Genomic DNA, 12612 nt, shown 5'->3' on the forward strand with positions numbered 1-12612 from the left:
AAAAGCACTGGGCTCTGGGTCACATCACATTCTTGAGATGAAACTGCATCATTCAGACTGACACGAGACGATCAGTAATGGAGCTCCAGATGTCACGCACCTGTTTCTGGATGTTTTCGCAGCCACTTTGGCAGTAGTAGCGCCGACACGCCAACGATGGACAAACTAACGTTATCCGTCAACATTCCGTTCAAGTGAATTCACATCTCACTTTGATCAAAGAAAAAAGGAATTCATTCATTACTGTGGCGATTGATTTGATATGTTCAGAGGTTGAAGTGGGCAGAAATGGAGATGTGCATGTGAATGTGAATTTTGGTGGCAAGATGTTTTTCTGTCCCTGAGTAAAATTCAACCCCAGGCTGACTTTTTAGCTGTCACACTGCCTCCGACGTGTCATACCATTTTCACTGAGTTTCTCAAAACACAGCTAAAGGCCTGCTACTTCCCCCACCATCCACAAAAGTTTGATTCAGTGGATTCTTCGGATCGTGATCAAGCTTTACCCCTACCGACTTCGGGTTGTTCATTATGATAATCTCCATCTTAAAAACTTTTGAAGTAACTCAATCTTTATTTCTCTCAGTATCAAGTTTTGGTTGATGTTGAGGTACACTGGAGAACTTTGATTCCACTTTTCCTGGCTTTTGCGAATGCCTGCTCTTGGAGTTCTGTTTTCATCAGTGGTGCTGGCCTTCCGCTGCACGGTTTGTGAAGAGCAGATTCTGTTTTGCCTCGGATAGCATGAATTGTACTTCGTGTTAAAGCGGTGTAACAGCCGCAAAAAAAAAAAAACTTTTTGCCAGGCGGCAGTTTTGGAACGCCAATGTTAAATGGTGCGCCATGGGCAAGGGAATAATATGCTTGGAAAATCTGAATAGCCGAAGATGTCAAAGGTTGTTAGCCTCATGCCTGTCCGAATGACAGCAAGAACTAAAGAGGGAAATTGAAGTGCATTGTGACTTTTGGGACACCTTGTATGCATTTAATCGTGACTCTTAGCCGCCTTAACTTTCCCCTCACATAACGAATCTCTGAAGTGTGAGAGACTGAAGACGCAAAAGGATAGGAGGCGCCCAGATACATGTCACCCGTTCCACCCTGAGGTATGTGCTTGCTCTTTGAATTGTCTGTATCTTGTAGTCTCAGCTGAGCCAGCACGCGGGTTGTATTCAATGTTCCATATCTGTTCTACATCATCATGTTTGGCCCACTTCTTTCTGCAGGAGAACTCAATGGAGTGTGGAGGAGCTCACACTCTCACACCATCTTTTTCTGCAACGCTGCTCTTCATCCTCCTGGCGCTCTTCCCCAGGTGACCAGAGCTGGCTGCATCTGTGCATCTTTTCTGTGTCGAATCGACTTGGCATGTAAAACGATCACAAAGAAATTACACAAAAGAAACAACCTGAAGAAAAGGAAAAAAAAAAACTCCCAAAGTTCCAGTTCTAGCCCCTTTCACCACCGTTAAAGGCCATTTTCCTGAGTTAGCTGACAACAAATATTCATGAAAGGACTGAGAGCTCTAATGTCGTGTGATCAGTCAGGTGCTATAGCAATATCACATGCACAAGAGCTTTGCTGTTGTTCAGATTTGAGGTCGATGACAAAGTGGCCTCGCTGACACTCCGAAGTGAGCATTCAAGCCACGGACCACCCATTAGCAGCAAGACTGGTGCACTTTCCTGTGGTACCGACTTTTCACGGGCAATTATCATTCCGAAGATTTAAAAAACAATGCAGCTGAAATGACTATTAGTGGCCGGGGTTCAAAAAAAGAAAAAAAAAATGTTGAATTGCCCCTCATTTTGCAAAATATATACATAAAGTACAATTCTCTGTTTTTGTTATAAAATTTATGTTACATCTGTACAGTAAACATGACTAAAAGGTTTAAAATATAACTTACCAGTCGTACCCATAAACTGTGACAACCACATTTTGAGTCCTCTGATGTGAGTAGTTGTTAAAATTTAAGCTTTGCCTTGTTCATTGATATTAGTCCTTTGGTGTACTTTTTTTTTTTAAATAAAGCCATGTACAAAAGGGAATGAAGAGGTTTTATATTGAGTTTGAATTACCAAATTGCAGACAGATTTGAGGTTTTACATGTTTTGCTTTCTTTGTTCTTCCAATTTTGGTCTGCATATCAATGGGAATGTGGCAATTGTGCGAGTGCGTGTGTGTATGTGTGGTGGGGGGGGTATGTGTGTGTCCATCTGTTGTTTTGCCCTTCTGTCCTCACTGTACACCTTTGACCAAGAACTCTTTCATCGACCAAGAGACACATAAAAGCCATTGAATTCAACAGCAACACACATCTGCAAATGCTCAACAACTCGACACAAACAATGGCGAGATATTGATTTTCAGGCCATATGCGTACATGCATGCAAAAGGACTTTGTGGCATGTTGGATCAATCGTATCGTGTTTGTGCAAACAAAGGAGTGCAAGAAATAATAAACCGCAGAATTTCGGCGAGAGTATCCCAGGCGCCTCATCCGTGGCTGTCAACTTGAAGGTCCCCATGACCACATGCTTCATCTCCCTCTTTCCTTGGCACCTCTGACCCAGTCGCCTCTGAGGGCCACCCTAGTTTGACAAAGTAAAGCTCACTGCTCAAGTCTGATCTTTCTTGTACTGTTTCAACAGTTGTGTCCCTTGAGCAGAGCTATGTGACTGTAATCACTCCCAGTTCATCCTGTTCTTCCTCTTTCAATGCTCCAAAGACTCCCTGTCTCGCTGCTAGGTCATTTATCACTCTATAATGGGCTGAGAGCTCTTTGGGGTCAACACACATCGAATCCGGTCTGTGATTCCTTCCTGGTTGCCAGATGAGTTTGACGAAAGTGTGTTGCGACACACCATCGGCGTGAAGGCAGACTCATGGAAAGCAATCGACTCCCTGGGGATCCGCCACAGTTGCAGCCCCGCTGCCGCCCTCCGATTGAGTAAGTGATAAATGTTTAGCGCTCTTTTTCCTTTATGCTAGTATGAGAACATATTCTTTATATTTTGGTGAGAATCTCACCAATCTCCCAGCAAATAGGACAGCAAGTTTTTGGACATAAGAAAGTAAAGTAGGGGAAAGTATCGAGTTTATATGAGCTTATATTTTTAGGCTGCCTTTGGACTCGAGTTGTATCTGTAAATGATTGTTCATTCATCGAGAAGAACATGTGTGACATCGGCAATCACTGATGGCTCTTTTAAAATGTGTTTGATGGGGTATACAATGCATATTTGAAGAGATTTACAACAGACTCAAAGCTAGTGCTACACTGCCTCGCTCCTAACCTTGAGTGCAGCGTTGTATAATGTATACTGTACATATATTTATCTTGACAGAACTGTCTCGGCTCATAAGTCTGTGGCCGAGACAGCCACACCCAGAAAATGTCCATTAAAAGCAAAAAAACCCCAAACATTTCAGAATGTATGTTGTGGTTTCGAAGCCGCATTCCTGGTATACGGTACACTGCTTTTTGCAGCTCCTTGACACGAGTCACTGATCACGAGACAAATCCTCAAACGGGCCCATGCACATTCATCAACAAAACTATTTGTCCGTTATCTTGACTACATCAAATGAATATTTTAAGCATTGTAGTTGAATCAAATGACATCGATGTTCACGCTTTCATATACTTACACGGAAATGATTTCCATACATTTGATGAACTGCTTCAAACGGCAACCTAAAGTGAGAAATATTATTGGAATTTGAAGACTCCCGATCCAACCTGGTAGGTTAAATTAATATATGAAGTCAAAATTTCAATGTTCTTTGAAAGAATCGTGAGCTTGTGCGAATGTGATTGATGCGTGCTAGGAGCTGACTTCACTCATTAGCCAAGTCACAAAACTACACCACGAAAGTAAACTTATTTATTTTACTTAATTAGTGTTGTTAAATAGCTGCACCTTTCAGTTTAGCTAAAGATGTAAACACAACATTACAAATAAATACAACCATAGTCAAATGTCTAGCCACTTTCTGAAATGTTTTAAGTACATTTAATGTGTGAAAAGAACTTTTAACAGTTAAGTACATTTCAGATACTTTACTTTTACCCAAGTAAAGGTGATTCACCGCTGCCAAAGTTATTTTCAGTTAAGGTACTTGTACTTTTACTCAAGTATCAGTTTCAGGTACATGATTGATTGAGGGCCACAGAGAGATTTTTTTTTTTTTTTTTTTTTTTTACGGTTTACTCTCGTCATGGGAGAAACCCTCATCTCCTGTCGCAATTCGTTGTGGTTTTGGACCGTCGGTCGTCGCACGGTTGTCCTCGGTCGCGCTGTCGCGGCGTCCTGCCTGTTCGGCTGTCGGACGGTGCTCCGTGCCTTCTCCGCCCCTCTGCGCCCCGTGGTGGGGGTCGACGGGGCCTGTGTCTGGGCTACGCTGCTGTGGACCGTCCTGTCGCTCCTCCGTCTGCCCGTGGGGGGACTGCTGCGGTGCTCAGTGGCGGGGCTTCTTGGGCTCCGCTTCCGGTGGTCGGGCTCCCCGCCTGCGCTGCACCGTTTCCCGGGCGTCACTCCTCGTCCTTCCTGGAGGTGCATCCGCCGTGGATCTCGTCGGGGCTTCCACCTCGATGGCTCCAGGGTCATCACCTCCTCTGGGTGTCTCGCTAAATTCAGTTTAAATTCATCTCTCCTTTTATTATTTATAATTTTATCTGTGGTTTTATTGTTCTTGTTTTGATTGTAAAGTGTCCTTGAGTGTTTTGAAAGGCGCTTATAAATGTAATGTATTATTATTATTATTATTATTAAATGATTCTGAGAAGCTGAACCACACAGGACCACACACAGGCTTGGCAGCCACAACACGCTATGGTGAAGGCAAGCAGGGAAACACACACGAGATTCTGTCGGCATTTCACTTGGTGACTTGCCTTTTAAAGCCTCACTGTTACCACATATAATGATGACACCTCTTGTGACATTATTTTTCTTTTTCTTTATTTTTTTCATTGACTTTTTTTCGCATCTTGTCTTTCTTTGCTGGCTATTAGGCATTTTGTGGATTGTGCATTACGCAGCATAATTGTCATGCAATGCATTTTTTGTTGACATGGGAGATTTGGCTTTTATCCCTTTGCCTCTAAGCATCTTTGACAGCGCCTTTCTCCTCTGTCCTCTTTTACCTAATCCTTATTTCTCTGTCCACATCCATCACACTCGTTGGCTGCAGTTGCAATAATGAGCATGCAGACACACACACACACACACACACACACACACACACACACACACACAAAAATCCAAAGTCTAATATGAACTTGGAGGTGTTGTTGTTGTCAAAGGAGGGACGCCACGTTTGCCAATACCATACAAAAAGAGTCCCTGACATGGCTGCAGCATGCAGCAAAATTTGTGGCTACTTTTAGACAGTTTATCGGGTTAAAGGTTATCATTATTGGTGCATGAAAGGGTTAAGGATACTAGTTAAGGTGCGTGATAGGTCGACCTCAAAGCAGAATTTTTGTAGTGCAAAGTAAGTCAAGTCTTTATTAACATTTATCAGAACGGGAAAGAGAACATGCTGGCGCATTTTGGCTGCAGTTTCTCAATCAGAATGTTTTGTTTTAGTCTTTAGTGGTTTCCTTTTGCTAGCATTTGTTGTACCATGGCCAAAAGTGTAATGGATTTTTTCACCTATCTCACTGCAGTTAACTTTCACTGGGTAGAACCATCACCACCCAATTTTCACATCATCTAGCTCGCTAGCTCCCTTAACTACCCAACTACCTCTCATCAGCTTCCATCCTGAGGGCTCAGGCAAATGACTCTGCCATGCTGTTGTTATTCTGTTCCACTTTCTCTCATTTACCTGTTGCGGATGACATCCACCTTCGGTCGGTGGGCTTTTATTGTGGCGCTGCCCTGTACATAGACTCACTCCCGTGAACATTACTGCCGGGAACTTGCCTTTAATGCCACCCGGAGGACAACGAAAACTTTTGGTGAAAACAAAACAAACAAAAAAAACCTGACCTTCAAAAGGAGTGGAAATGGAAAATAAGTTGTTCATGGTGATGTGAAGAGGGTGTTACGATAGTCACCAGGAAGACATGAAAAGCTTACAGAAAAGCAGAAGCCCCACAAAAAATGTCTAACTAGGAGTAAATCATAACCAGGAATGAGACAGGATGCAAAGAACAATCAATCACCTCATACAAAGAAACAAGAGGAACAATCTGCCATCTTCCTGGTGTGGGCACTGAGCTAAATACTGGAAGCTGATTACCAATAAGCTCGCAAGTTGCCTTCTTGTCCACTGCATCCAGCTCAGCGCACCCCCTTATGGGGACAAGAGAAAACATTGGTAAGAGCCAACTGCCAGGAAAACAAAACCAGACTCAGACAGAACATGCGGTGCTCCAGTCATCTGCAGTGCAAGAAAAGATCTGTCAAATGAAGAAATGCTTGGTTCATATGAATTCTGTTCTCATCAGCCAAACACTGACAAATCAAATCCAGCACAGCCGTTGTTTTGCATTCCCTTCGATGTTTGTGCAAACAAGCAAAAGGACCTTTTCAACATGGATAAAGTCAGTGGCGGATGCTGGTCTGTCAAGGAGGGGAAGCTCAATTTCGGCCTACATCATAAAATCTGTCCGTTTATTTATTATACACTGTACGTGAATTCTCCTCTCCGTTCCTTTTCAAAAAAATGAAAAGGATGCCTTCACCATAAGGTCGGTGATTGGCTCAATTCGCTGTCAATCAAAAAGAGATTCAGCCTCAGACTGATCATCCAATCATCATGCAGAAAAGCTGAGCGTCCGGTCCTGCCGATAAACGCCTACTGTACATAGACTCCCAGAGACGCTGAGCGTCCGATGGGCGGGACAAAACCAGCATTTATCCAATGACTCGTCTCGTTTCAATGCATTGGGACAACCTACAATGAACTCTCTCGACGCCCAGCGTCCGCGCGGTCGATGCTCAGCGTCCACACAGTTTAAAGCACAGTGAAGCTGTGGGAATGAATGAGAAGAGAGTCGCGTCGTAAACAGGAATAAGAAGCCGATTCGGAACAAAAGTTGAGCGCGTTGTAGCGCCTATTTAGTCAATGACATGTACACACAGTTATACGTACACACATTTATTTGATCACTTATTTTTGGACATTTTAGGGGAAGCTGAGCTTCCCTTGCAGTCTTAGAGCAATCGCCTCTGGATAAAGTCCATCCCGTCTTTATAGTTGAAATGTATGCTTGTCACGTCGAAACAGCCTTGTTTGGGTTAATGAGCTGAACAACGGCCAGGAGTGGCCAAACACATCGGCTTGCTCAAACAGCAAGTGGAGACCAAGCAGACCGCTTTGTATATGCTGCCTCTGCCACTCAATTGCATATCGGCCGTGATTTAGAGCACAGGCTTGCAAAACAGAAAGGCTCATAGGAATCGAGAGGGGCGGCAAGGCAAGAAGTAAAAACTAAGCCGGGAGTTCAGTTGGGCAAGAGGTAAAAGCTAAGCTGGGAGTTCTGGGAGGCAATGGATTAAACAGCAACAGATAATGTTTTCATCACAGTATAATTGCTCATATTATTTTGCCCTGTGGCCCTTGTTTGTCTCCAGGTCACCTTGATGGATTCAGCACAGCTTTAGGATCACGCACCACGCACGTACATTTCAGCGGTATCTTAGGCCGAAGCCCATAGTGTGTTTGAAGATGGAAATCCCAACCTGTGATCATGGATGTTGGGTTGTTTTTGGTCTTTCTGGCCTTACTGTGGTTATGTTCTGTTTTTATAAAAGTCTATTTGTGCATGCACGGCTGTGTGTGGGTTCATGTCCATGTGTCATGTTTGATTTGTATCATTATACCTCAGCTGGAGAGCTGCCGCAGCCAATCTTCTATGAGGTCGGTGCGGACAGCACTAAATATTTTGGCACATTAGCATGCACGTATGTACATGTGTTTCTTTATGATGGCACGTGCACTCACTACACTACCCATATCTTGTTCAAATGTATTAGGAGAGGCAATTGTCTTCTTTCCGTATGGCGCATGCGTGGTCGTGTGCATGCGTGCGCATTAGCTTACACAAACATCCCATGTACGACTGGGATTGAGCCAATCATGACACTCTGCAAGGCTGAGGTTTAACTCACCACTGCAGTGTGACATTTATAGACCGCCGTGCCCCCTGCTTCCCCCTATCTCTCCCCTCTTTCAACCGTCATTACCTTTTTGACTGCTGAGTGAGCCAGAGGTGACGTCCACCACAGCTGTGCATGTTCTCCTTCTCTATTTCATTTTAATCTACCTGCGCATACAACACGCGCACAGCACTTGTTTGCAGACAATACACTGCTGTGCGTTGTGCGCGTTCATTAGTAAGTTACACCTTCATATGTACGGTGCAGGCACATGTGTGTTTCTACCCTGCTCTCTCTCGGCATAACTGGCGGCAGCATTTTGGGGACGTGACATCGGAGCAGACTAATGTTGGTCACCGACGTGTGATTCACAGAGAAGTTGCTCGTGATGCCATTTGCCTTCCGAGTCTGCCGGGAGGCCGGTGGAGCCAGTTAATTAGCTGTCTCATTTGTGTAGCACTTGCTACTCTACAGTTCATAGTCAGGTTGTAATTAAAATCGTCAGGGCTGCCAAGGTTTTAAAGTTATGCCGTGTTATTATTTTTTTTTTTGTCTTCTGTGTTTGATTGCAAGTCTGGGGGCGGGGGGCGGGGGAAGTCTCCTTAGGTCTATTTTTAATGAGGTGTGTAATCTGCAGGTTGTATTTGTCATTTTTAGGTCAGGAAAATGACCACAAACTCACACTCTGTTCTACAACCGAAACAGAAAGCCTTAGGTATGAGAAAAAGCCAGAAATAGAGACGGAGATTGCGAAAGCAGTCATATATAATTGATATTCATCTTAATGTTCACTTGTGAATCTGATAAATCAACAGTCTTGAACTATAAATCCAAACGTGAAGCTTTGTGTAGGGTTTAATTAGCATTTAGGTTAACTGAAGGTTTACCTCGGGCAATTTGTGGTTAGGGCAAGTCGCCAGGAAATGACTGGAAGCCAATTTGATTCTTTTTGAAATACAAACACAGCTCTAAAGCTATGCTTATGTGCATGTAGAAGACACACACAGACAGAGGGGATTTATAATGAAGAAAACTGCCTCAGATGAAGAATCCTTCCACCACACCCAAACCACAGAAAAAGATTGCCATCATCATACTGGGAGATTTGCATAGCACACTTGGTGTGATATACTGTACACAGAAAGATGAACAATTCTTTGAATTGAAAAAAAAACCCCAGCTCTTAAAATTTTGAATGCTCACAAACTTCACACTACAACATGGAACTTTTTACACGCATGCTGTCATAGGTCCATATGATATCATGGCAAGTGACCAAAGGGAAGCAGAAGTGATGAAGTGACGGGAGGAACATAGATTGACCAGTCAAGAGAGAGCTTTGCTTTTCGGCTCAGCTCCACCTTCACCACAAAACAATCCAGAGTCCGCATCACAGCAGACAATCTGCCTGATGATCTCTCGCCCCGTCCCGCCCTCAGTCATGAACAGGACCCCACGATACTTAAACTCCTCCCCTTGGGGCAGCATCTCTGACCGGGAGAGGGCACTCCACCCTTTTCCGACTGAGGACCATGATCTCAAGATTCGGAGGTCCTGATTTTCATCCCCAACGCTTCACACTCAGTTGCGAATTGCTCCATTGAGGGTTGGAGATCACAGCTTGAAAAGCCAACAGTCCCACATCATCTGCAAAAAGCAGGGATGTAATACAGAGGCCACCAAACCAGACCCCCTCAACGCCTCGGATGCACCTAGAAATTCTGTCTATAAAAGTTATGAACAGAATCGGTAACAAATGGCAGCCTTGGCGGAGTCCAACCCTCACTGGGAATTAATCCTTTGCCGAAAGAACAAGATCCCGGATACAAGTGGCCCAAATGAGTTTGCTCCGCTCTCCCTTAGAGAGAGGGAGAGAAAGCTCGGTCATCCGGGAGGGACTCAGAGTTGAGCCGCTGCTCCTCCACATTGAGAGGAGCCAGATGAGGTGGCTCAGGCATCCGGTTCCCGTATGCCTCCCTACTTACATCACGAGAATTGTCTTAAAAAGACCTGTCTGATAATGCTGCTTTTTTGTACATCAATTAACGTTTGAAATCTTCAGCACATACATTCCATTTAAATCAGCCTGGCAGTGGCCATACGCTGCTGAATTATTCGATTAAAGTCCATCCATCCATCCATCTTGAAGACCGCTTATTCTGAACAGGGTCGCGGGGAGTCGCTGGAGCCTATCCCAGATGACTTTGGGCGGAAGGCAGACTACATCCTGAACTGGTCGCCAGTCAGTCGCAGGGTATATGTGGAGACAAACGACCATTCACACCCACATCCACACAGTCACTGATTGAGAACCGATCCCACGCTGCCTGCACACAAGTCCAGCAAGTGTACCACTACGCCAGGGGTGACAAACTCATTTTTGTCACAGGCCACATCATAGCTATGGTTTCCTACGGAGGGCCGTTACAACTATGAACCCAAATTCATGTAGAACTGTCTCATATTACGTGTAGGCTACATGACAAATTGGTGAATAACTAGTTTTGAAATCAGAGGCCAATAAAAACATTTTTTTTCCCCAAATATTATTTATTTTAAAAAGGGGTGTTGGGAACAAAAATGCTTGCAATATCTCAACATTTTTAGAAGTGAAGACAGTTTGCAATTTTGGTATTTCAGCAAGAAACATGAAGTGGATGGACATAATTTACTTTGGAGGGCCACATAAAATGATGTGGCGGGCCAGATCTGGCCCCCCGGGCCTTGAGTTTGACATCTGTGCACTACACCATCAGCAATGTTCGATTAAAGTCTTACACCAAAAATCGCATTATGCATCTGATGTCTTCAAGCAAATCACTCTTATTTTCTATCAATCTTAGTGAGCTTCACCTCGAGTGCTTTTAAAAGGTCTTTCTTCTTGCTTGTCGGGTTCATCGGCTCACATTAGTCTCTGCCCATGCGAGGCGTGTCTGTCTACATGCTACACACTTGTGGTTGTGGGTATACATGCTTGTGTCCATGTAGGAGAGCGATTTGTGTTGTCTTAAGGCCAAAGGCTCTGCAGAGCAGCCATATATTACAAGTGGACAGGAGAACCGCATTCTCCTCCCATGTCTGTAACAGCGTTTTCTTCTCTTTGCTCAAAATTATCTCTGGTTGAAGGCGTGCACTGCGGTTGAAATATTGCGACAAGTCTGTTATGTTTTCTGAACTTTACAGCAAGGGCAGGAAGCATTTGATGGCCCCGTGACTTTATAGCATCCATGGGGAAACAGTAAATCTTGCAACATGAACGCCAAATTTTACAGAAAAAAAAAAAAGAAAAAAAAGGCTGTATATGAACAGTTAAAAGGCCTCTGTGAGTTGCAGTGGGTTAATCTCTCTGGAGCTCCGGAGCAGAGGTAAAAGTCTAAAAGGACCGTCAGTCTCTTAAAACCCTTTGGGGTAAGGACTAAGAAACCACAGTCTGACTGAAAACACCTGCGCCTTCAGAGTCCGCTGTACAGAGAGCTTCAATATCTTAATCCAACACGTTCGCGTAAACACACACGTGGGTTAAACACACATGCATCTACTGCAAGAAAGTTTCAAAAATTCAAGCGGAGACACACACACACACACACACACACACACACACACACACACACACATGCACGCGCGCGTGAGGCAGTTATATTTCATGCCTTCTTTTCCATGATTACTCAGCCCTTTCTACACATTTTTAGAGTCGTTTCCCTCAATAGGTACGATGCAATGAAATAGAATCCGATGTTATGGACATGGCCTGGACCCAAAAATGCTCTACACTTCCCCTAAAAACGTCCTCTTCTGTCATTTTCTGAACTTCGGGGGGGTGGAGAATCACTTCTGTAGACAGTGAGCTATTTGTGCCATTTTGATGCACGTGTGGAGGGTTGTTCTGGATTGTTGCAAAAACATGAGCCTGAGCAGTACAAGAGGAGGGAAATTCTGTTCAATTACAGTTCTTCTTAAATCAAGCATTAACTGTTCTTTTACATGTACGGATGAAATAAAAAAAAATAAAAAAAAGGAGGGCTGAGGGTGTGTTCACAGTGTGCAGTTTTGTTTCAGTGTATCACGAATTCACCTTTTCAACTCATCTGATTTTAGATCTCCAAGGAAATTTCGACGCACTATCAACTTTCTTTCGTTGAAACGGGCCTCAATTATTACATGAATTTTTGGAAAAAATAACAATTAACCCCTAAAAATTCTCCCAGGTATTCTGATGAACATTGAATACACGATGTGTGGAGGAAGTAGGATCTGACATCTCCCTGCCAAAAAAATAAAATAAATCAATAAAAAATATATATTTAAAATTATTGAAAACAAAAAAAAAATTATCCAACTTTATATGCTGTGAAACCTTGAATTCTTAAAAACGGTGGCACAGAGCGTCGCTGGAGTCAATGAAATTATGGTTGCTGTAATGTCTTCTTTGAGGGATTCGATCAACGACGTCATTGATCGATCGGGAAACTAAGCCATTACAAACCGACCAACGATT

General features: G+C 43.7%; 1 protein-coding gene across 1 annotated transcript in view; it reads left to right on the top strand.

The window, feature by feature from the left end:
• LOC109528651 (voltage-dependent calcium channel subunit alpha-2/delta-3) overlaps positions 1–1811 on the top strand; it is a 116036-nt gene extending 114225 nt beyond the window's left edge. The window contains exons 36-37 of the mRNA XM_019891529.1: positions 1024–1106; positions 1227–1811. Of these exons, the coding sequence (XP_019747088.1) occupies positions 1024–1106; positions 1227–1319 (176 nt within the window). The 3' untranslated portion in view covers positions 1320–1811. The remainder of the gene's footprint in view (positions 1–1023; positions 1107–1226) is intronic.
• The last annotated feature ends 10801 nt before the right edge of the window (positions 1812–12612 follow it).

This window comes from Hippocampus comes, unplaced genomic scaffold (assembly GCF_001891065.2).
Source record: "Hippocampus comes isolate QL1 unplaced genomic scaffold, H_comes_QL1_v1.1 scaffold174, whole genome shotgun sequence".
In the NCBI taxonomy this organism is placed as follows: domain Eukaryota; kingdom Metazoa; phylum Chordata; class Actinopteri; order Syngnathiformes; family Syngnathidae; genus Hippocampus; species Hippocampus comes.